Source organism: Meles meles, chromosome 6 (assembly GCF_922984935.1).
Source record: "Meles meles chromosome 6, mMelMel3.1 paternal haplotype, whole genome shotgun sequence".
NCBI classification, from domain to species: domain Eukaryota; kingdom Metazoa; phylum Chordata; class Mammalia; order Carnivora; family Mustelidae; genus Meles; species Meles meles.
Genome location: NC_060071.1, coordinates 58,551,548 through 58,577,536, shown reverse-complemented (window position 1 = coordinate 58,577,536; position 25,989 = coordinate 58,551,548). Strand labels below are relative to the sequence as shown.

Sequence of the window (25,989 nt, the reverse complement as noted above, 5' to 3'; positions counted from 1 at the left end):
TTGTGTGTCTTTGTTCTCTGTGCCTCTGTCTTCTTTGCTCCTGTGCGGACAGTAGTGTGTAGCCAGACTCCCCGAGTGCTGTGCTAAGGGGAAATCCGAGGTGTGGCTTGTTCAGGAGGGGACAGATTCGTCCTCCCATCTTGGGGAAATGGTAGTACTTCGTGTAACAGCGTATGTGTTTACCTCCAGTGGGGAGTTGAGGAGGGAGAAAAATTTGTAGGGCAGCCAGAGCTTCCTCAGTTTGTCCCTCAGGATTTACTGGGATGCAGGCTCTTCTTCGTCCCCTCATGGTCACGCTGGAACTGCACACTGTCCGTGTCCCGCTGGTCCCCTTCTGTGCCTGCTCAGAGGCCTCTGAGGCCTGGGGCCCTGCCTCCTCTGTTCCAGTTTACTTGCCCTCCTCTGGCTCTGCTGTGGCTCAAGAGTGTGAGGGGCAAACCAGAGTAGGGCAGCGAACTTCCAAATCGCCTCCCCGATGCCTCAGGGTCCCAGGCCAGGAACGCAGGAGAAGCCGGGGGTCGCCTTTATAAACGATGCACGGGGACGTGCAGGAGGAACGAAGGCCCAGACTGCAGGGTATTTTTAGCATGGGTTGTTTGTGGTGACCTAAGTGAAAACTGCTGGCTCCTCTCCCTTCAGCTGAATGGCTGGTATTCAGGAGAGTGTGCCCACTCCCTGCCAGACTCTGCTCACGGAGCTGCCTTTTTACGAGGTGGCTGACTGGCTCCTTGGCACCAGGCTGCCCAGCCACAATTCTCCCTTATTGCCCGCTGCCCAGTCGTGTGGCCCCACGGGCAGCCCCGGCGGGGCGCTGCAGGCTGTGGGGGTCTGGGGGAGACTGCTGGCTGAGAGCCCATCAGGGTGTTACCCAATCATGAGGCAGAGTCCACAGGGCCAGGGCTGGGTCTGGAGGCTCTAACTCTCTGGCATGAGGCTGGCATGCAGATGCCACGGAGCCACAGTGACAGTGACCATGGCCGCTCCCCACTCCAGAGTTGTTCTGCTGAGGCCCGGCTGTGGTGGGGGGAAGCTGACCTGACAGCTTGAGGCCTCAGAGGGAGCTGGAAAATAAGAGAGTCCCCCATTATTTTGACAGGTCATTCTACCAATGATAGCTCTGGAGCTAGAGCTGATCTTGGGAAGATGAACCCCCCTCCACAAAGGGAATGGATGGGCTGGGTAGAGCGTTTTGGGGGTTCCCCTGGTGCCACTGTGGAATGGGAACAGGGCCAGGGTCCCAGTCTCCAGATAGCATTAACTTGCTGAGTGATTTCAGGCAAGTAACAACCTCCAAGGACTCCCTTTCTCACTTAGGAGTAGTCATGCTTGTCTTACTGACCTCATGAAACATTTTTAATGAGGATATAAAAGCACTTTGAAACTATTGAAACAGGCATAGTACAAAACGGCGACAGTGTGGTGCCGGACCCCATTTGTCTTCTTCATTTCTGGCCAACCTTGACTTTTACCAAAACTGTCCCACCAGTCCCACCCAGAAGGGACTCTTGCATTAGATGGTGTGAGGTCTTCGGGCTCTGTGAAGGACATCACCTGTATGTGAGAACTTACCTTCAAGATGGAAGTATTTACTTTGAATTCTCACAGAATTTGTTTGAATGGAAAAGGGTGCCGTGGGATCCTTTCCTGGTGAAATGTGAGCGCATGCCTCTATAATTAGAGTAAAACCTTAAATGAAAAGATGTCAGTGGTAGCCACAGCTCCTTTATCTGAAACCTCAAGTGAATTTTAGAAAGCCTCTCAACAGCTACCCTGGACGTCACAAATCCATGAACCAAGATCATTACTCCAAGTCGTCTCTCAGAGATAATTTAACCTTTTTTTATACATAATTTGAGTAAGTTTGGCTCTGTCATTTATTAGCCTCTTGCTCCTGAAGGTGTGGTGTGTGGACTGACCGCATCACCATTCCCTGGGAGCTTGTTAAAAATGCAGAGTCTTAGACCCCACCCCTCACCTATTAATCAGAACCTGCATTTTGACAGGATCTTCGTATGATTTATGTGTGCAGTAAAGCAAATTGGAGGAGGGGATTTGCAAGGCTGTGGCCCACTCTCTATTTATGTATGTAAGTACTTCATTATGAAAAGGACCTGGGATGACTCGGATTAACAACTGACAAGGAGGGAAAAGACGAAGAACTATAAAAGCCATTGTAGCTGGGACTGTGTCGTAGGGTGATGTCACCGTGTGCACTTCCCCACAGTGAGAACACACTGCTGAAACGCTACGTAGTCATTGATACCACCAGTAATAGTCCCAAATTATCAAGAGGAGGGACAGCAGTATTCCCAACCTGCTGTTCAAAGTCTTTACCTAAAATTCATCGTGAAAATTTTCCTTTAAAATGATTAAATAAATGAATCTTGATGTTAAAGGGGATGCTTCAGGGATGTGCATACTATATGGAAAACCACATTCTCCAGGAAAGATATGTGAAATGTCATTATAATTTAATTACATTAAATTATAATACTCGATTCATTCGTTTTTTTCTTTTCTTTTTTTTTTTAAGTGCACTACATATAAGAGAGTCAAATGACATCAAGACAAGGTGTGATACCAGAGATTTACTCACTATATAACTAAACAACTAAACAACTCAGCTGATACCACAAAATCCCCATGACTGAAGCCAAGCAAAATTTTTTGGGTCAATAGGTAATTTTCATTTATTAGATACTGCCAAATGATCTCCAAAATCACTAAGAGAGTTTTAAGTTAACCAGAAAAGCTAGTGCCCTTTCCCGGGTGAATGAGTATTGGAGGTACAGGCCCAGCTGGTGGCCCTTAGGAGTCTTGCTCGGAGCCGCCATGTTGAGACTGCCCAAACCCATGGGTGGCAAAGTGAGAACTGAGGTTGAGCAGATGGCCAACTGAAATAACAGATTTGCCGATTTAAAAAGGACACGCAGAGGAGGGAGAATCCAAGCACAGGTCAGGGGTGGGAATGCAAAAAAGAGCTGAACGCTGTTAGAGAAATCCCCCAAGATGTGGGAAAGTGTCTCAACAAATTGTTATGGAGGGTTTCAGTACAGAGCCAAGAGTTCTGGCCTGGACCGGACAAACCTCGGTCTTCTTCCCCTCCTTCCCCACTCCCTGCTTCCATTGCCTCTGAACACTACCACTGACTGACACTTCACTGCCATAATAGTGTGAAGAAAACCCACCTGTGGCTAGAGCTTGAGCATAAACAGCTGCGCAGGACCAACTGTATTAAAGAATGCAAAGTTTATATAAGCAAAACTGAGCCTAAAACCTATTTGGCCAGAATTGAATATTTTCTCTTTATTCTAGAGACATTTGTGGAGAGATAGGGCTGTGAGGGAAACAGATAAATAAAGTATCATCACAGGATAGAATTAATTAATTGCCTGAAATAATCTTAAAGCTGCAGTGAAAGATTCTGTCTTTACCAAAGACATTATTTTTCCTACTCAGGGGGCCTCTGCTTTGGAGACCTCATGGGCTTTGACTCATCTTCCCCTTGTGCACTGTTTGAAATCTCTCTTCTTTCTCTACTCACGTCATGACTACCCCAACCCCAGTCCTCCTTGCTCCACCCCTGAGTTTCAGCAGTAGCCTTATAGCAGGACTTCTTCAACTTCTTCCAGTCTGTCTTCATATAGCAGTCTTTGGACACTTGGATACAGTGTCTCTGGACTAGGGGGGCATTGGAATTTTCTGATATGTCTCCTTTTTTTTTTTTTTAAAGATTTTATTGATTTATTTGACAGAGAGATCACAGTAGGCAGAGAGGCAGGCAGAAAGAGAGGAGGAAGCAGGCTCCCCGCTGAGCAGAGAGCCCAATGTGGGGCTTGATCCCAGGACCCTGAGATCATGATCTGATCTGAAGGCAGAGGCTGAACCCACTGAATCACCCAGGCGCCCCTCTGATATGCATCCTTAAGTGGGAGCAAGGGCTTTAAATTGTTGCGAAATTAACATTCTGTGTAACATGCAATTATTACATTGCTCTCCTGCCCAGAAAGTTTCGTTGCCATTTATTACTATGTTAATTCATACTTGTCTGCTTGCCACTGGCCTTCTCCCCTTTTCCTAGCTCTCCCATTCCCCAACGGTGCTCCTCACAGATACTTCCTTCCTTACACCTGCCTCTGTGCTCTCACTTGTGGCTCTTCCTTTGTCACCTGTGATGATGGACCCTGTCTTTGATGAGTCCAACTCAAGGGTCATCTCTTTCACGGATGTTTTCTGGGAAAGCTTCTTTGTTTCCTGTCTGTACCCTAATGAATTATGTCAGAGAATTTATCTTATCATATACCACTGGCTTATTGTGTTAGCCTTGAAGAACCATCTAGAATGAAGAACCATTAGAGAGCAAGAGCCATGTCTTTTACATTTGTTTTCCACAGCACCTAACATAATCACTGGTATGTTGCTTCCTGCAGGAAGTCCTCCGTGTCGCACATCTGGGTTAGATGTTTCTTCCCTCATGCCTGCGACATCTTGCTGTATCCCGGTGACATTAGAAGCGCATTCCAGCCCTGCACTGCAAGTGTGTTCTTCTCCATGCATCTTTGGCGGACTGTAAACTCGGAAACCCCCATTTACCTGGTTTTAGCTCTTAGTCGAGGTCTTGATATGTAGTATGTGCTTCAGACATATTTTTAAAAAAGTGATTGATTAATGATTTTAAAATCTGTGTTTTGTTGAGACTGAGACCCGCTAAAACAAAGAGCATCCATAACATTGTAACATTTTGGTTGAGTTGGTTTTAGGCGGGATAAATTGAACATAATCTAAACATAATGAACCCGATAACTAGCATTTGGTTGCATACTCAAGTATATCATTTCCTAATTATTTCCTATATGTGTTTTCTTGTCTATAAAATTCAAGCTCCCGGAGAGCAAAGGATAGCATTTGTTATTTCCATGTATCTCCCACAGCTCCTGCCTCGATGTTTCTCAATTTGAGGTCATCAAATGTAGTTTTTTTTTTTAAGATTTTATTTATTTATTTGACAGAGATCACAAGTAGGCAGAGAGGCAGGCAGAGAGAGAGAGGGGGAAGCAGGCTCCCTGCGGAGCAGAGAGCCCGATGTGGAACTCGATCCCAGGACTCTGAGATCATGACCTGAACCGAAGGCAGTGGCTTAACCCACTGAGCCACTCAGGTGCCCCTCAAATGTAGTTTTTTAAAAGAGCCTGTGTTATAAGGTATCAGATGGTATGAAACATCTGCTCCCCTTAACAAGTGTTACATTCATTTTAATGGCACTGGCGCACAGAGGTAAACAGAGCCTTGGCAGGCCCTCCGTAAAGGAAACTGTGTTTGCTTCCTTCATTAATTACTAATGGAGCATTAAGAAGACATGCATTCTCCCTTAAGCCAAGTTGGATAATTCCTGGCACTTAAGGCTAGGGTGCTTTCAAAAGTTGAGACATGTATTGACACACCAGAGAGCGGAGACGGTGCCCTTTAGCAAACACAGTGGTGATCGCATTGCCAAGATTGTACAAAGTTTCAAATGTATCCATACCAAGGGCGCTGATCTGTTTGTTTCACCTTTCCACCCTCTTGGGTTAGTGTGGGATAAGAAATAGGAATCCCTCCAGTGTCTCTGAAGGCAGGCACCACAGGAGGAATTGGAAAAACCATCAGAAAGATACAGAAAGTTGCAAGTAGAAGGATGATCAAAGATTTACCAAGAAAAACAACAGAATGAGGAGTGGTGGTGCTAATGGAAGAAATATGATTTGTCAATTTTCATTTTTACTCAATAGCCATTAATAGCAAAATTAAAATGAGGAATTTATATTCTCAAACATGGCAATTCTCATAACATCAAAATGCTAAAGCAAAAACAGTGAGGAATTAGAGGTTGAGAGACTTATTGGTAACAACAGATTTTAACACATAACCATCAAATTAGGATAGGATTAAGCCATCAGATTGTGTTAGATTATGATAGATATAAAATTATACCTTATTTTAAATATTCACATGATATTCTCCAAAAATAATACCTTTTTTAATGCAGAAATTTTGCAGGCTACTCACTCCCATTACAAAGCAATGAAATATAACGTAAAAGTAGATGAAACAACCCAGCCACTTGATGATGTCTATGTTTTGGGAGCTAGAGGAGTTTGAAATTGAAGGAACTACAATTACCGTTTTAAGGATCAACTTTAATCTGGTGTAATAAATTAAGACAGACTGATACAAAGTTACTTCAAAGACAACGTGATTCCCGGGACACTAAGAACTAACCATGATCCTACTGAATACATTAATATTTCCAAAAGAAAAAAAAAGATGTGTCACTCCAAGAGGGAGCTGGTTCAGTCAAAAAAGCAAAAAAAGCAGGTTCAGAGCAATAGCCCTGACACAGCTCATCCAGGAGAAGGGTGCCTCATCCAGCTGGACATAAATAATACAGCTTATTGGTAAGACTGTCCTGTGGAGGTGGGCGTGTGGCTGTTATACAAGACGAGTGCTCTAACCCCTGAGCTATGGAGCCTTCTCCTGAAAGTGTGGCTATCATAGCCTGATGTTGACTCTAAATTCATGCACACCAGTCAAGGCACCTTCTGGTTTTGATTTGGCACTTCATGTATAAGATGCACGTTGTGCATTAAGAGAGCTATATCCCAATACAATTATTAGATAGGAATTCATTCCAAGAGTTTGCTGTGATGCTGGTCGAGTAAGATTCCTGAATAGGAAGGACAGGATTACTTAACTAATGCTGGTGGAATAATTGGTTAATTATTTTACATGCACACACACAAAAAAAACACTAAAATATCCAAATGTTGGTAGTACTCCTAAAACGTCAACAATTTTGTAAATTTAGAAAGACAAAAAGAAATCACAAAGGGGAATAACAAGAGCACATATGACTACATAAATATTAAAAACTTATGTTTGCAAAATATTGCTGTAAAAACCGGAATTCCAAGTCAGAGGAAATGGGAATGTGGTTGCAGGAGATGTAATAGCCAGAGTTTTGTTATCTTTACTGTGTAAAGTGTTCATGCAAATAGATAAGGGAAACATTCAAATTCCAAAAGTATAAACAGACAACTTGCATAAAGAAATTAAAGCTAGTACAGGGCACCTGGATGGCTCAGTCCTTTAAGTGTCTACCTTTGGCTCAGGTCATGATCATAGGGTCCTGGGATCAAGCCCTACATCAAGCTCCCTGCACAGCAGAGAGCCTGCTTCTCCCTGTCACTCTCCCTCTGTGCTTTCCCTCTCTCTCTCTTTCAAATAAATAAAATCTTTTTTAAAAAAGAAATTAAAGCTAATAAATAAACACACGGAAATATATTTGACTGAGCTGACATTAAAATCAAAGACATTAAAAATAAGACCATAATTTTTGTAGACATTAAAAATAAGACAGTAATTTTTCTAAACAGTTTTTAAGTTAGCAAGGAAAACATAAAAATGATTTTTATAAAACTCAGTGCTGGGAGCACCTGGGTGGCTCAGTCGTTAAGCGTCTGTCTTCAGCTCAGGTCATGATCCCAGGGTCCTGGGATTGAGCCCCGCATCTGGCTCCCTGCCTGGTGGGAAGCCGGCTTCTCCCTCTCTCACTCCCCTGCTTGTGTTCCCTCTTTTGCTGTGTCTCTCTCTGTCAAATAAAAATAAAAACTAATGCCTCGTTTTAAAAAAAAAAAAACAGTGCTGGTAAAGATGTTATAAAAATGGTATTCTCATATTTTGGTGACCTTGTTTTATAAAATGGTAACTCCTTTTCCAGGTTGGAAAACAACTTGGTAATATAATATAAAGACCCATAAAAATATTTATGGTCTTTGACCCAGTAATTTAACTTCGGGGAATCTATCCTGAAAAATATTAATCCAAAACATGGAAAAAATTAAATTCCGAAGAGTAAATTGGGAAACACTAAATGTCCCACAATAGGGGGATGATTAATGCGTTGTGGTACAGCCACTGGCTAGAAAAACAACACAGCCATTTATGACATGTGAGGAGAGACCGTGCAGCCACATGGGGAGATGCTGGTACTTTAATATTAAATAAAAGTGAATAAACACTTTAGTATAAAAAGATATGCAGGGGGCACCTGGGTGGCTCAATGGGTTAAGCCTCTACTTTCGGCTCAGGTCGTGATCTCAGGGTCCTGGGATGGAGCCCCGCATCGGGCTCTCTGCTGGGTGGGGAGCCTGCTTCCCCGCCCCCTCTCTGCCTGCCTCTCCGCCTACTTCTGATCTCTGTCTGTCAAATAAATAAATAAAATCTTTAAAAAAAATGCAGAGGAGAAAGGATTGAAGTAAATATACCGAGTTTTAAGTGGTTGTTCTAGAATTGTAAGAAGACAGTGATTCATTTCCTTACTTCCTTCCTTCCTTCCTTCCTTCCTTCCTTCCTTCCTTCCTTCCTTCCTTTTAAAGATCTTATGTATTTATCTGACAGAGGGAGACAGGCAGAGGGAAGGAAGAAGCAGGTTCCCTGCCAAGCACAATGCGGAGCTCGATCCCAGGACCCTGGGACCAGGACCTGAGCTGAAGCAGATGCTTAACTAACTTAGCCACCCACATGCCTCTTTTCTTTTCTTTCTTTCTCTCTCTCTCTCTTTTTTTTTTTTTTGAAAATGTGTTGTTTTTCAGCCTATTCTCTGCCTGACTGCAGTTGCCTCCCTGTCTCTTCCCCTACCCTGCCCCCCCACGTGTCACTTGAGTTCCAGCTGGTCCAAGAAGCCCTCCCCATCCTATCAGCCAAATGACACTCTCCCTTCACCACGCTCCCAAGATGCTGTATTAACGTTTCTACTCGGGCATGTATCTAATGGGCCTTGTGCGGAAATGGTGCGTGTGGGGCATGTGTCTGTCTCCACAATGAAAGTTTTAAACCCTAAAGAGCAGAAACTGTTCAATTTCTTATTCTCTTTCCACACAGTATCGATCACAGTGCTTTGCCTGGGTACATATTATTTGAAATGAATTTCACTGCACTCAAGTGAACGACTCTGATTCCCTGGCAGGTGGAGCTCATGAAGGTCTTCAGCACTTGGGTCCCTTTGGCAACATCCCAAACATTGTGGCAGAGTTGACTGGTGACAACATTCCTAAGGACTTCAGTGAAGATCAAGGCTACCCGGACCCTCCAAATCCCTGTCCTATTGGAAAAACAGGTAATGGCCACGCCCTAGGGTTCTCAAGGAAGGTGGAGTCTTCGGGAGGAAATTAAAAATTCTAACATCCACTACAAATACTCTTAGAAATAGTATTTCTATTCCAATGACACCCCCCACCATGTATTTGTAGGTAGATTGGAAAGGGAATTTTTTCTAGAACCCTCAGTGCTTTCTGGCGGTTACATACACCCACGTAAGACTCCCTGGCCAAAGTTTTACCTTCAGTCTCTCTCCCTCTTTAGGAATTGATGCTTTTTTCTGCACTTGCTACTCTTTCAATAAAAATGGAGAGAGATTTTCTTCTTTTTGCCTTTTCTGTAATACAGCTGCTGCCCACATTGAGTGTCCTTGGAACTTAACCAGTTTATGGATTATCCATGTCCATCATTTAACTTACTGCCTTTGACAGTTGACATTTTAACAATGTCATAAACAGCATCTATCCTGAAATATTTCTTTGGGGTCAGGGGGGTGTCATGAGAGATAGTGGGTCCAGGAAGATGATAAGTTGGTTAAGGAAGATAAGAGAAGCTTGAAACTTCTCTTTGCTTCTTGTGTCTCCCTCCCACTTTCCTACTCTGTGATGCCAGAGAGAATGAATGGTGAGTGGACTACCCTTACATGGGTCTTCGAGCAGTTAACCTTGGTAGTTAAGAGTAGTGGCTCCAAACCCAGGCTACCTGAATTCAAACCCCAAGTCAAGATATGTGACCTTGAACAAGCTAATCGACCGATTTACACACCAGTTTCCTCATTGGCAAAATGGGTGTTGTTGTGGGAATTAAATGAAATGATCCACGTTAAGCACTCAGCAGAACACCTCGAACAACGTAAAGGCTTATTAAATGGCATCCTGATTAGAATTAATTTTACCGCTAGTGAATAATGCATTGTTCCCGTTGGGCTTGTGTTAACTTCCAGCACCAGAATAGTTTTTTCCCTCAAGCCTACAATAACAATAGTTGGTACTTATTATCCCTACTTTGCATATATGGAAACTGAAGCTTAGAGCATAGCTTGTCCAAGCTTACCTACTTAGCAAGTAGCTGAGCCGAGACTCAAACCCAGGTCTCTCTGATTCAGGACCGCGTGCTCAACCACCATGACAGTGTCCTGCTCCGAAAACTCTTGATAGTATTGGCCCCTCAGATTTTCTTAAACACAACGCAGGCTTTCCTTGAAAGATACTCGTCCTCTACGTAGGGTAGGCAACTGTTTTCTATGGGGCACAGAGCCTGTGGGGCAGCCAGACTGGCTGGATGCATCCTAGCCAAGGTGGAAATACAGTGCCGCCTGCGGGAAAACCTGAATCACCGCACACAGCCAATCCCTGCAGCCACCTTTTACGTGCTTGCGGGGTTTAGGATGAGTTGGAGGAAATACTAGTTCAGAATTGAAGAGCAACAGTCCCCGTGGGGATTTGGTTAAACTGATTAGATATAATACGGTACAGTAGTTCTTAAAGTGTGGTCCCAGGTTTCCGGCGGCATCAGTATCACCTGGAAACTGGTGGAAATGCAGATTTCCAGGCTTTCCCCCAGATCTGCTGAGTCACAGACTCCTGGGGTAGGACCCAGAAACCTGTGTTCTAAGCCACCTTTCCTGCAATTCCGGCACATACTGCAGTCTGAGAACCATTGCTGTAGGAGATGGGACAGTCTGAGCCGAGAGATCTGAGGTCTAGTCCTAATTCTAGTATGCGAGCCTGCTTCCCGTGCCTCAGTGTCCTCATTGGTAAAATGAAGACATAGTGCCTTCGAAAACATAGATGCGGTTCCAGGCTGCCCTGGGAAAGGAGAAAGTCCAGATCCCTGTAATCAAGCCCTAGTTTAATGCACGCAGGAGCTGAGATGGGGCAGTCTAGGGGCCCTGATGCAGCCGGGTCAGATGACAGCCCCAAGATCCTTTCTCGTCGCATATTACCTGCCATTTTTCTTTACTGTCTGGCCACCAAACAAACATGTTTCTCACTCCTTGTTCGACCATCATTTTCATTCTAGAAAGGAAATCGCTAGCTAAATTTCGACACTATTTGTAGGAGATTGCTTGAGATATGCCTCAGTGAGAATCGTGACACTGCACGGTTGAGCAATCCAAGGATACAATCTTGGCTTCCCCCTCCCCTGCCATGCTCTCTTCTGAATCACGGTCCGGCCATCCTGGACAGAGCAGCTGACTGCAGAGAGTGCATTGTCAGACATAGGATGTGAATCCCAGGGCACGTTTGCAGGCCCCAAAATACCGCCATTCCCTGAGCAGGGCTATATCTGTACATCTCAATCTGGGCCACTTAGAAATCCTGGAGAAACAATTATGAAAAGTTGTTAAGCTGCCATCTGCAGGCGGCCTGAACTCTCGGGATTGGCTGTCTCCTTCCTACATGGTAATTGCTGTAGATGAAGAGTTAGATAAGCAGTCCCGTGACAAGTGGGGAGCCACATTAGGGGTTTTGAAGACACTGGGTGCTTCAGGCTGCTGGAAGGCTTCAGAGCCATCCCAAGAGACCGGACTCTTTGGCTGGTCTGACTCCTTTCAGCATTCACTTTGATGCCTCATTATCCCTTTGCAAAAGGACTCTTCTCTTTTCTCCACCCGCCCCCAGCCCATCACAAAATTCACTCTCTCTCCTCTGCCCCCCCACCCTTTGAAGCTATTGTCTAAAAGCACATTTGATACTGAAAAAAAAAAAAAAAGGACTTAATCTTAGAGCAGCGTGTCTTGTAATGATAGGGCTGAAGTCACAGCAGCAGCCAAGTGGGATAACCTTTCTTGGGTTTGATTGAAAGACATGATTTATTTCGAAGAACAGTTCAGAGTATCAATTGCCATTTAACGAGAGATGGTGGGAAGGGAACTAAAGCAGAGGGAACCCATCATGTGTGAGGTGTTCTGTGTGTGACCATCTCCTTTCCTCACAGCTACCCAGGAAGGCAAGTCCTGGATTCTGCCCTTCTCACAGATGGTTACATGGGTTTAGAGAGACAAAGTTAATCTTCCCATGGAATGAAGGCCATCTGTCCCTTATGAGCTAGGACAGGGGCCCTGAGCTCTGGTCTGTCTGACTCAAAGCTCATGCCACCATCACCATAACATACCTCGATTCTGTCTGGTGATGGTGTCATTCTTACATAAGGTGCTTTCTCCAAGAAGCTGAAATTGTTTCTGAAGAGCTCACCCAGGAGAAAACACCGCGAGTCATGTGGAATAGAAATATATCAGTTAAGGAACTATTGGCTCTTTAACAGATAAGACTGATAGTGGTAACACAACAGAGGCTATTTCTCACCCATGTGACATCCTACCAGAGGTGGGTGAGGGTGTTACAGGGATGGATGGTTTGTCAACCCCAAAGTGCCATCTTTCCTCTTGACACGTGACAGTCACAGTTGCCCTGGCCAGCAGCATGTAGCGAGCAGAGCAGCAGGTGGGGTTGGGGGGAGGTGGGCAGGAGATGGGATCACATAGGAGGTTTTTATGGGCCAGGCCTGGAAGCTGAATACATCACTTCTGTCCACATTCCACTGGCACAAACTCAGGCATATGACTCCACCTGCCTGCCAGGCAAGGCTGGGAAATTATCTGTGCCGAGGGGGAAAGGGAAGTGGGTTTGGTGAGTAGCCAACCAGTCTCTGCCACAGGTGGGAGGAGGAGTGAGGGTTTGGGATGAGCAAATTCCAGAGTGACTGATGTGGACAGATGCTGACCTTTGGATGTCTAGTTGTTTTTAATAAATTCACTCTTAGAATAACAATGGACGCCTTGGCCATTCCTCAAAAGCCTTTTGTTGTTTGTAGTAGATGATGGATGTCTAGAGAACACCCCCGACACAGCAGAGTTCAGTCGAGAATTTCAGCTGCACCAGCACCTCTTTGATCCAGAACACGACTATCCCGGCTTGGGCAAGTGGGTGAGTCCAATCTTAATGACTAGAAGATCTCCCACTCTTGCATTCTGAAGGTGCTGGTGGCAGGAATGAGCAATGTGGGTGGGGTGAGAGAGGAAAAGTTGTTTAGAAGCTGATGTTTCAGGAATCTCTGGTTGAGAGGGAATTTAGGTAATTACCAAAACACACACATGTCTAAGATGCAAGATGCCTACCTGTCCCACACATCCGTGACCTGAACCCATCTCAGCAGCTGCAGTCTCCAGAGACTTCGACTCTGGTCTCCTCCACAGCCCGTGTCATAACACATCCTAAAGTCTTGCCAGGGTTTCACAAAGGTCATGTGGGAAGTATATAAGTCGGTTTGTTTTTTGTTTAAAAAAAAAAAAAGGATACTGAGAAAATTTGCAAATTCTGTCTCCAGACTGAGGTAGATGATCACTGTAGGACCAAGAAAAAAATGATGTCAGAGGCTTAGAAACAGGGGCACCTGGGTTGCTCAGTTGGTTGAGTGTCCGACTCTTGGTTTCAGCTCAGATTGTGATCTCAGGGTGGTAAGATCAAGCCCTGCATCAGGCTCTGCACTCAGTGCGGAGTCTGCTTGAGATTCTTTCCATCTCCCTCTGCTTCTCCCACTCATGCTCTCTCTCTCTAAAATAAATAAATCTTTAAAAAAAAAAAAACCCAAAGCTTAGAAACAGACATATGTAATTCTGCTCTATGGAAAGAGAAGAAAAATTCCAAAATACAGAGCAGTGAACTTGCTGTCAGTACTAGGAAAGAGTCTCTAACTGTCCATTAAAGAAATTGAAAGCCCTTGGAAAGAGAAATCTTCACCATTTGGCGTGTGGTTGTTAAAAACAAGTTTTGTCCATCTGACTATATTCTTCTACTTGCCAGTGTCATTCATTTACTTGTCAGCTTGGTGAGCGAGATGGAGTGAATGTGGTGCATTTGGATCTCAGCAAACTACTTGATGAGATCTTTCATGATCTCCTCTTGGAATAGGTGAAGAGAAGCAGGATCGCTCGGTGAGAGAACCTCACCCAAAGGGAGCTTGGGAAGGAATCCTCATCAGTAGGGAGAGAGACTTCACGTGGTACCCGCATGTCGTGGCCATACCCTGCACCACCTCTTTAGAAATGTTTGTAATAGAAAATACAGAACAGGTACTTACCAGCTTCTCAAGGGGTGACCCAGAGTTGGAAGGGAGAGCACAGAGTGACCAGAGTCGGGATTCAAGAAGATCCCAACAGGCTCAGACAATGAGTGCAATGAGATCACAACGGAATGGCGATAACAGCTGTGCTCCTGTGGTCGGGCCTATGTAATCGAAGGCAAAAGCCCCGTGGGAAAAGTGGGAAAACACTAAGGAGTGTTAATTCATGTAGAAATAGCTGCTCAGTCCATCTACGGCATGAATGGATGAGCAGATATCCCTGCCGAAGCGTTTCTCGAGTTTTCTATCCCTGCTCAGCTCATTGCTGCCACTGACCTTGCTTCCTACATGACGAAGACCATTGTAGTCTTCGGACTAAAATCCCTCCCTTCCTTTTAGACTGTTTTAGAGAGAGATGTCTCTCCCCATGAACATTCACTTTCATTTTCCGATGACCTCATTGTAAGGTGGCGTTGAATTGATTCCCTCTACCCTTGACCTGGACACATTCCCCATCCGAAAACACCACAGCAGCTTTAATTTTGCTTCTTCCAAAATGCATTAATTCTAGTTCTCTTCTTTTTCATAAGTGGTTCTGTTAGGGAGACTTGTTTGTGGAGCCATTCTGAGGCCTCCTAATAGAATTTGAACATGTTGACTAACACAGGCAAACATCTATAGGTTCTTGACCAGGAGACTGAACTCATGAACGTCTATAAAAGAGGTTATTCTGGTGGCATGTGCAAAGATGAAATAGAGAAAGAACAGACGAAAGGCAAGAAAAAAATATATGAAGTCATTGCAGCTACGAAGGCCACGGATATAGCGGATTCAAGTGAACCTCCCCCATGTGATGAGAACCAATGACATTTCGAAGGCGGCTGGGGAGCTGGCTAGAATGGCATATGGTGTAAATATAGCCGGAGGAAAGAAGAGCTATGTCAAGTTTACTGGAAATAGACAGCATGAACTTTTCCTCCGAGGGAAGTTTTTAAAGGATGGAGTGAAGAAGAGAGGGAGGTAGGAGGGAATGAGGGGAGCAGAGAAGGTGGGGAAAAGTAGGAGAGTACAGAGGAGCCCTGAGAAAGACTTCACAACAGAGGGGCAAAGTGTGGCCAAACAGAAGCAAGGGCCAGGTTCAGCAAAGAACAAGTGGAAGATACGGAGCCTGCTTTGTTCCAGGCGCTGTGCTAGATGCTTGATATACAATAGTCTTCAAGACATGGAGGTGGTCTTCCACGAACTTAGCGCTGCATGGTTGAGATGTAATGCATGAAATCACAATGAGCCCAATGGCGTGCCGTCCACCTTCATGTCTAGCCATCCCATGAGCACCAGGTGCAATTACTGGCGAAGGGGGAGGAGAAGGGCAGAGGAATACCCAAGACGGAGGCCTTGCATGGCCAACTGTACAATAGCCTGCAAGGAAGTTGAAGGCAAAAGAATGGGAATGAGAAAAAGGAAGCTGGAAAGAGACTGAGAAAAGTGTGAGCGAGGGCAGAGAGCCCTTTTGAGGAAGCAGGAGAGATGGAAACTTCTCTCTTGAGAACTTTAGTTGCCTCTTCTTGAAAACCGGGACAGACTGGTATTACAGATCAATGACCAGGAACAATTTTTACACACTTTTATCATTTGTAATTATGTGTTTATTTAAACTTAAGTTTCTCTCATTTATTTTCCCAGTACCACTTGGCGGTGAAACATAATTTGCTTGATTTGTTTTTTGTTGTTGTTTAAGATTTTATTTATTTGTCAGAGAGAGAGAGAGTGAGAGCAGAAGCAGTTGGAGCAGCAGGCAGAGGGGGAAGCAGGTTCCCTGCTGAGCAGGAAGCCCAGTGTGGGACTTGATCCCAGGACCTTGAGATCATGACCTAAGACAAAGGCATACACTTAACCGACTGAGCCACCCAGGAGCCCTGATTTGCTTGATCTTCACATGGAAGTATGAATTGAGTACAGTAGTCTTCCCTTAACCAAGGGGGATTTGTTCCAAGACCCCCAGTGATTGCTGAAACTGCAGATAGTACCAAACCCTATGTATAGGGTGTTTTTCTTTATATACACGATTAAGTTGAATTTATGAATCAGGCACAGTAGGAAATTAACAGTCATTAATAATAAAGTTGAGCAATTATCCCAATATACTGTAATCAAAGTTATATGAATGTGGTCTCTTCCAAAATATCTTTATCATACCTATACCACCCTTCTTGTGATGAATAATGTAGGCATTGTGATGTAACATTAATATCTGACTGTATGTCAGAAGGAGGATCATCTGCTTCCAGACCGTGGTTGACCACGGGGAACTTAAAACTGTGGAAAGCAGAACTGTGGATAGAGGGGAGCTACTGCACGTCTTGCTTTTCTACACTGGGGTTGAGAGCCCTTCCTCACTGTTTATATAGAATGATGGTCTCAAGTTTGTCCTAAGCTCTGGGGGATTGTAAGTTAACAAAGTAATGTTCTTGCACAAGAGAATGGCACACAACACCGCGATTCCTTATATGCTAATAACATTTGCCTGTTTTTGACATTAGCTAGAGCTCAGCTAGGTCTTTAGCAGTGATTCATATATTATAAATATCAGCGTCTGTCTTGTTTCCTGCATTACTTTCTCTTTGTTAATGCATCAAGACACATTGGTCAAATGCACATCACATGCTTTCCAGGCCCTCTGTTCGATGACGGGAATGAAGACAAAGAGTAATAGTCGTTGCATTTTATTGTATGGTGGTGAATTGTAATATTTATTGAGCACCTACTGTGTGCCAGACATGAATTATCTCATTCAATCTGCCCATCCTGATCACTCCCATTTTACAGATGAGAAAATCCAGGCTTAGGGGGTATGGGTAGCCTGCCCGACAGCACAGAGCAGATGATCAACAGAGCTCCGTTCGAAATGGACCACCTGACTCCCAGAATTCTTTAAAAACAGATTCCTTGGGGTGCCAAGATGGTTAAATGTCTACCTTCAGCTCAGGTCATGATCCCAAGATCCTGGAATCGATTCCCACATCGGGCCCCCTGCTCAGTGGGGAGTCTGCTTCTTCCTCTCCCTCTGCCTCTCCCCCTGCTTGTGCCTAATGAATAAATAGAATCTTAAAAACAAACAAACAAACTGGTCCCTTATCTTTCATGGCTCATGGCTCATAATGCGCCCTGCACAGGGGTCCCATCGAGTCCTGTCTAGGACCTACTGCCTTTTTGACAATGTGTGTGCTCCCAGTGTCGAGGGGCTATACCCAAAGACTGTCCACCCGTCCTTAAGTTGCCCCCTAGCAGTCGCCCCCTCCTTCACCCAGTAATTGCTCACCGCTACTCAGGAAAGGATTCTCTTGAAAAGCAAATGTTTCTCCTTTCCAAGTGCTTTTCATATCTTTTCATCAGCCCGCTGGGGTGAATAGGGTAGCTTCCTCCCAGAAGCAGTTGATCACGGCCAGAGCCTGAGCCAAAAAAGAAGTGGGGGCAACAAGGACCCTCTCTGCCTTTCTTTGTCTTTCAGGATCTCAGCCTGGCTGAAGAGTTGCACCTTCTACACTTGGGGTTTTCCTCATGTCTCCATGTGGTTAGCCTTGAGTTATGCCTTTCTGTGATAATTGCTGTTACTGTTGACATCAGAAGACACGTGATGCCACTTTGTCCCAGATTTGGTAGTGAGCTGGTCTAAGTGATGTTGGCCAGGTTTCTCAAGTGTAAAATTACTACTTTTCCCCCTTAAAATGAATAATCTGTTGGGAGATACTTTCAGACTGCATACATGTTCTCTCCTCATTGAACCTTGCAGTCAACAATCTTAGTCTCCATTGATGATACCTGCCAGAATCATGGTCATGTCAAATGGGGATTTTTCAACTCTGTTACTCATTCTACATTTATTGGTGGCATTCTGCTCTAAGCAAGGGTCTCCCCTCCTCCCCCATTATTCACTTATGTATTTAAAAATTTATTTATTTATTATAACTATGGATTCATGGATTCCTATTATTACTTATTTTGGTGTTCAGACTGTCCTAGATTTAGCTAGTGGGAGTCTCCTAGCTGGCTTCTCTGTCCTTTTGATGTGACTCACCACTTTCTGAGCATGTTTCTTACTTTATGGCACAATTAGATATTCTAGCTTCATTGATCTTCTTACTTTCCCTGCCTTAGCCCTGGAATCAGACCTTGGAGAAGTGTCCCTGGTTCCATTTAGGAATGGAATTTGAAACCAAGATCTGGGCAGTTGTCCAAAATCTTGATGGGACAATGGAAAGCCCTTTTTGTGAACTTGAACCTGCTACTCATGTGGAAAACAGACTCACCACTCCCCCCACCCCACCCCACCTACAAGGAATGGGTGTCAGGGGAGGGGGCTGAGCACTGCCAGCCTTTCAAACCATTTCAAACTATTCAAGCCTTTCTTCACCTTTCAAACCATTCAATAGCACAGCTAGTCAGGAATACCCCAGGCCCTTCCATGCCTGGGTGGGAAAGCTTCATCCCAGCTAATCCTAACCCTGGCTTTTAGGCAAACCCCGGGACCTTCTCCGAGAGGAAGCCTTGCTAGACTTTTCGCACTTCTTTTAGAAGGAAGTCTCTTCGTGGGTGTCATCTGCCCCAGGACCTTCTAAAGGAGATGAACGACAACGATGCTGCCTTCGCCCTGCTGGTGGCGCAGTGGAGCTCAGGCCCAGCGGAGGGGCTGCCCCACCCATCCTCCGGGCTCCAGGCCGCATGCCCTCCCACGCACTCGGGCAGCGGACCCTGATGAGACACAGGAAGAGCCTCTGTCCTCGCCCGCATCTCCCACCCCCTCCCCCAGCCTTGGCACAAGCTCCCAGACGTTCTCTGTGCAACAGGAGTGGTTACGTCCCCGGAAAGGCAACTGCAGACGACAAGAATGAGCCTCACGGCGATGTGCTCATTCTTCGAGGGTGTGATCTGCACGTCTGCCTTTTCTCCCTTCCAGTATTAGATTGACCAGTTCCCCAAGTGAGCGGGAGACCCAGGCTGCGGCCAGTATTGGCCTTTCCGGCAGCGGAGGCCCCTTCACTCCCTGGCGCCATCTCCCTGCATAGTTGAGGTTGGGCAAGAGAGACACATTGTAAATTGCGGGTGGGGTAGATTTTAATGAACATGAAAATTATGAAGCTCATTCTTGGCATTTGTCATTTTCATTTCCAAATCTACCATTTAAAAAAAGTCACTATATCCAAACAGTTCAGAGGATAGAAGCATTGTAAAAACTTGTTCCTTAACAGCACGCTGTCATCTCTTTAAAAAAAAAAAAGTCAGTATATTTTATTTAGAGTAAGATGAATCATCTCTTTTATACATTATTTCCCTTCTGATGAAAAAAATCAAATTAAAAAAACAACACAAATATGTCCCCCCAATGCCCCTTCTCCCGTTCTGCCTTCAGATTAAGTGTTCTGTCTTTTATAATTTCAGTAGAAGAAAAATCTGTGGAGCATGTGTCTGATATTCCAGAGCTCATTTAAGCCCACTATGTGTTTGAAATACAGCAATATGTGGAAACACTTATACAAACTGTGGTAACAGAGCCTGTTTTTTTTTCCCCCAACATCGCTTTCCTTCTGCCAAGAAGTTTTTTGGCAGTTTTTAAAAGGTTCACTCTATTAAAAATGTTATAGACCAAATGGTTTTCCGATTGTCTTCACTGGGGGCACACACTGACTGAAGCCACAGGAGGAAAGGTCGCCGAAGTCAGAATGTCTCATTTATTTACATAGAGGATTGTTATTAATAGTCAGACACTCCTCTAGAGAACAGTTTATGTGTACGGCTCATAAAAAGGGAGTTGGATACAAAAGCAAAATGAGATAAAACTGTTTGCTTTAAACAAAGGCTGCTCAAAGTGAGGAGCTGAGTTTCCCGTGCCCCGTGTGTTTTAGAATGTCGTATTTTCCTGTTTATATGATTGTTGGTGACACTGGGGTGCCTCGGGGCATTGCAGAGAACTTTATGAAAAGCTACACAACCACCAGCTTTTCTCTTGTGGTCTATCTTTCTGACACGACATTCCTTTCATCTAGCTTTGTTTCCAAAATATGTTTGTGCAAATATCCAGGGGGACACACCAGTATTGCTTCTAAAATAGACGTTCACCAAATTTGATCCATACTTGTGCATCTGTGTCTTTTTCTCCCCATTCTAGAACAAGAAACTCCTTTATGAGAAGATGAAGGGAGGACAGACACGAAAGCGGAGGGTAACGTGTGGCTGGCGGGGCTGTTGATGGGACACCTGGAGCTTTCCCAGAGCTGTAACTTTCCCAGAGTGTAACTCGCTCTCCATTGTTGGAAAATAGCAGAAGCTTTTCACGTGCCATCCTGGGCTGGGAAGGCACGACTGGGGTTTCGGAGAGCAGGGTCCATGCCCTTGCCTCCTGCGTTGGCTTGCCCACGATTTAGCACATGGTTCCTCGAGGAGCCCTCCTTGGTGGTGATCTCGCCACCTCCACTGCATTTGCGAAATATGGATTGCATCCAGCCCCTGGGTTGTGGGAATTCAGGGAGCCCATGAGGGTGTCTGTCCTCAGAGGGGTTCTCGGTTGCTGGGGGCAACTGCTCACACATCTGCACCCATTATATAAAAACACAAGACAGGAACAAGGAAGCGCTTGCTGCACTGAAAGCTCCAGGCAGTAATTCTGAAGGAATGTAGGGGCAAAAGATGAGATGACCAAACCTCATTCCTACTGCATACCTTTTTCTTAGCCTCGCCAGACTGATGTCCAGTCCAGGATATCTGCTGTATTTGCTCGCTGGCTGGTAAATTTGCTGGCAGGCTTAGGTATTTACCATCTTGGGGCTGCCCAGGGTGGCACGTCAGTCTGGGTGTTGCCCATCGAGCTGCTATGGTGTTGCCTCTTGTAGAGCTGAAGGTCAAGTTTGCTCTGAGTTTCCAGTGCATTTTATGTCCTGGAGACTGAATCAGTGGTCAGTTCTGATAATCCACGGGTGCCATCGTGGACAGAAGTGCCTGGTCCCCTGCCTTCTTCTGATCAGGTGGAGGAGAAAGTTCAAGATCTGTTTTTCCGTGGCATAGTGCTGCCAGAGAGTTACATGTTAGATACACAAACCAAGCCGTAGACCCAAGGCCACTGACTGTGTTTTTAGAACAGCAAGTGCCTGGATCCTGGCAACATCTGGGAATCTGGACAGTGGTCGTTGCGGCCGTCCTGCATGGTTTTGCTGGATCCAGTCGGGGTGCTCGAGGAGGTGTCGATTTTCTGGTTGTAACATTAATTGACAGATCTTCTTCCCAAGAGTTCATAGGGTTATTAGGGGTTTTTCTTGGTGATCACAGTTTCCGATGGCCAGTGGTGGCAGAGAGGGTCCAAAGGGTATATTGTGGTCTTGAGAGAACATCAAGAAATTCTATTTCAGGAGCTCAGAATACACATAATTTACCAGTAGGACGGCTTGAATATCTCCCCGTGGCACAACAAGAACATTTCCAAATAAGACCAATGACCGACCCAAAATGAATAACTTAGCATGAAGCTTTAATTGTCTCTATTTCCTGGCTCACCATTCCTTTCGCCCTGACTTGGTTAATGACCGTGGGTCAGGATTTAGGTCGTTTTTCCATGAGACCCGTGATTACCAAAATTCAGAATTCTGGCTAGAACACATGTTATAAAGGATTGTACTTTGACCTCAACTTCCTCCACATAGGAAAGGCTTAGAATTTATGAAAATAAGGGTCATTTTGACCCAGTGGTATCAAGTTCTTCCTATTCTCAGACAGTAGCAAAAACTCATGGCCATGCCATAAATCCTGACCCTCTCAGGACCCATGGGGTGACAGAACTTGCTTCAGGTGATACTTCCACCTCACTGAAAGCCTCAGGTGATGTTTCTACTTAACTAAAGAATTTACTCACCTCCTCAAGTGCACCAATCACCAAGGCCTTCTCCAGTGATCTCCAAGGGACATCAAGAGCAAACATCTGATCCTAGTGGTTCTTCTAGTTAGGAAATGGAAAGAACGATCTCTCTGTAACCTAGCCAGTTTCCCTCACCCAGGAGAGAAGACAAATATATAAGTGTCTTGATTTTTTCAGAGGATCAAGTATCATTACTATTATTCCTCTTATGTATAGGATTCAGTACTAATGAACATTTATCACAAAAGCTCAAGTGATTGCTCCCTTTGCTTCCTCATTAATTTACTTCCCCTGCCCTCCAATATTTGTCATTTTCTGGGTCTGGGAGATGGACTTCCTCCTGTGAAAGTCCCTTTCCCAAGAGGTATCCTCCCTGGAGTTACAACAGACCCCTCGGTGGGTTTTATGTAACTTTCTGTATTCACTCAAACCCAGTTGAATTCCGAGTTGCTTCATGAGGAAAAGGTCAGTTCCCTTTAGATGATCACCTTTGCAAACTCCTGTTAAGATGACTCTTGTTAATATTTGAAATCTGCTACTGATCTTATTTAAAGGGTTTATCAACCTTTTATTCCCATACTTGATAAATATGAAAATCTCATGCCCTTTTTAATACCTTAGAACTTTCAGAATAAATATTATTACTAAAAAACAATGAAGACATTCACGGTGTTGAGTACACTTGTCCAGTCTCCACTTGCTTCATCTACCTGGAGGTTCTTACGTCACTCTCAGGAGTAAGCCAGGCCATTCTAGTGGACCATCGCTGCTCTAAAAAGTTTTTTCGTTATTTTAAGTATTTTAAAGATGCCTTCCCAGCAAAGTACTGTGTTTTGGTGACAAATCCTTTCTCAGATTTTAAGAGAGCCCACACTTTGTAAATCTCAGCTTGTTTGTAATGCATTTTTGCTGGGTGAGTAGGGCCTTTCATGATTTGTGGTTTTAGCTGTGAGAATGTGGGCAGACATTTACAAATACTAAACTCAGGGTCCATTCCTTTTGGAGAATGACCTGCTCACCCTTCAGAAGAGCCAAGGCAGACAAGGTCCCATTGGTAAGAGAGACCCACCTGTGAACGGCTGCCCTTCGTCCACGGGGACTTGGGATTGCTGACCATTTGCAACCATTGCTTCTTCCTTATATTATTGTTCAGTTACTGGAAGGTGACTTCAATAAACAAATATCTTCCAAAACTTCTGAATTTTTTTCTGCTTGCTAAATACTGTGTTGTAAAGCTCCAATTACTAGTTCACATCCAAACCTCAAAAAATAGATATGTATTAGAGGAGGACTGGAAAAGCCTTGACTCATTCAGAGAAGCAACAGATGAAAGATTTCAGACTATGAAGTCTTTAGTCAAAAATAAAGGCACCTTGTGTATAGCTTACTTCTTTTCTTGAGCTTTAGAACTTGACTGAGGGAAGGTCGAAGTGATTGCTTGGGCCACTGCTGAGTCCTCTTGGGGTGGAACACTGGCACAGAAGAACCAGTACAGCTACGGGATGTCCTATGACCAGTCTGTGGGCGCTAATTCCCGCTTGGTTCTGATCTGTCGTCTTCTTTAGAACGTTCTTCTAATTTAATGCGTTTCCTATGCTCTCTCCCACTAAAGAAGGCCATAGAATAATAATCTTATTTTGAATGGGGCTTGGCATCTAAGTAGTGAGAACTTATTAGCTGGTTCACGCCAAATCTTTGTGCCAAAAAGCAGGAGCGAGACATATTGCATCTGATAAAGAACTTGTTGGTTGCATGAAGGACACAGTTAGACACATCTGCCAGATGCTGAGGTATTGTAGATGTACTGGAGTAATCACTGGGTAGGTGGTAGGTACCACTGTTCCCTTGTTTCTAACCCAATAGGCCAGAAGCAATTCTCACTCACGTCTTTTGTGAGATGTCTCTATATGATGTTCAGGTATAATACCAAACCATTTTTTTTTTCAGAGTGTCAATCCATACCTACAAGGACAGAGACTGGACAACGTGGTCGCCAAGAAGTCGGTCCCCCATTTCTCCGAAGAGGATAAGGACCCAGAATAAAGTGAAGATGCTGGGTAGAAACCCACACCGCCTGTTAGCCCTCTGTATGGCTTATGTGCACGTGTGATTAGAGCCCCTGTGAACAGCAGCATGTTTCTAATTTAGACTAGTACGGATGAGAAGCAGCTGTATTTTGATATTGCATTGTCCTTCACGCGGACAGCTCTGCTTTCTACTAAATTCGAAGAAGAGCTTTTTGCTTTTTAAATGTGGATCTATAGTGGGCACTAAAATTAAAGTGTCTTTATCACCAACAGTAAAAAGCAAGACTATGAATGAAATGTCCTCGGAGTTCTTGCAGTTTAAAATGGTGTTTTGGGCTGCACTCTTTTGGCCGAGTCTGTGAAAAGCTGGCATTTGATTTTGATTATGTAGTTCCCCCAGCCCTTGGGCGTTGTTACACATCAATAAAGGAGACTGTACTCAAGAGGAGGAGCAGACACATTTCACTTGGCTACATCTTAATAAATGTGTATGCGAGCACTGGTGTGGGAAGCTTTTTTATTTAGATCATTATAAAGTCGATTTATTTGCTTACTAGAACAAACTCCCAGATACAATCTTATCTGATCTTAACACTAATACTGTGAAGTAAATGGGGGCTGGCACCATGTCTCCATTTTACAAATGGCGGGACCGAGACTCCTGGCTTCCATGAAAAGCTGGAACCGGTACTGTCAGTACCTGGTGACTGAGGTCTTTGACTTTGAGTTATTGTGTCTGTTCATCAAATATCGGGTTTCTACCACATGCCGGCACAGGGCTGGGCTCTGTGGGCACACTGGGGACTCGGGCTGACACCACCAAGGTTCTCAGGCAGCAGAGCCTACAATCCAGGTCACAAAACCTCTTTCCGTAGGAGTGCCTGGGTGGCTCAGTGGGTTAAGCCTCTGCCTTTGGCTCAGGTCATGATCCCAGGGTCCTGGGATCAAGCCCCACATTGGGCTCTCTGCTCAGCGGGGAGCCTGCTTCCCCCTCTCTCTCTGCCTGCCTCTGCCTATTTATGATCTCTGTCTGTCAAATAAATAAATGAAATCTTTTTTTTTTAATTTATTTATTTGACAGAGAGAGAGGTCATAAGTAGGCAGAGAGGCAGGCAGAGAGAGTGAGAGGGAAGCAGGCTCCCTGACGAGCAGAGAGCCCGATGTGGGACTCGATCCCAGGACCCTGAGATCATGACCTGAGCCGAAGGCAGAGACTTAAACCACTGAGCCACCCAGGCGCCCCTAAATAAATAAAATCTTAAAAAAATAAACAAAAAACCCACCTCTTTCCGTGAGCTTAGAGTTGGTCAATCAGCGCCGCTCTGCGTAACCAGTGGGCTCCTCAGTTGGGTTTTTTTTGGTTTTTTGTTTTAAGATTTATTTATTTGAGAGAGCAAGAGCACAAGCAGGGGGTGCAGCAGAGGGAGAGAGAGAAAAGCAGACTCCCCACTGAGCAGGGAGCCCGATGCGGGACTCGTTTCCACGACCCTGGGATCATGAGCTGAGCCGGAGGCAGATGATTAAAAGACTGAGCCACCCAGGTGGCCCTTCCCAGCCTATTTCTGAAAAGGTGGGCAGTCTTCATTCAGCTGAGTCCTCCCAAGTCAGAAAGCCAATTTAGTGGAAGGCCGGCAGGATTCAGCGCACCTGTGAGATTACTTCCGTGTCCTTTACCACCCTTCACTGTAAAGAAGACAACGGTTTCAGGCTCTGAGATCACTGGCCTCAGCCCCCTGGTCTCGGAGAGGGAGACAGCAGTGAGAAGGCACTGAGGGAGGAAGATGGATCATTCTTAGTTTTAATTTTAATGAGTGCACATTAAATCTGAATGTTGGCAATTTATCTAACAGGAAGAGCCTAAAT

General features: G+C 44.8%; 1 protein-coding gene across 2 annotated transcripts in view; it reads left to right on the top strand.

Moving 5' to 3' along the window:
- SCG5 (secretogranin V) overlaps window positions 1-24,625 on the top strand; it is a 53,693-nt gene extending 29,068 nt beyond the window's left edge. The window contains exons 3-6 of one of the 2 annotated variants that reach the window (XM_046009708.1): window positions 9,005-9,154; window positions 12,955-13,064; window positions 20,363-20,416; window positions 24,047-24,625. In XM_046009708.1, the coding sequence (XP_045865664.1) occupies window positions 9,005-9,154; window positions 12,955-13,064; window positions 20,363-20,416; window positions 24,047-24,142 (410 nt within the window). In that variant the 3' untranslated portion in view covers window positions 24,143-24,625. Of the gene's footprint in view, window positions 1-9,004; window positions 9,155-12,951; window positions 13,065-20,362; window positions 20,417-24,046 lie in introns of both variants that reach the window. The other variant, XM_046009707.1, reaches the window with a different exon arrangement.
- Window positions 24,626-25,989: the final 1,364 nt, after the last annotated feature.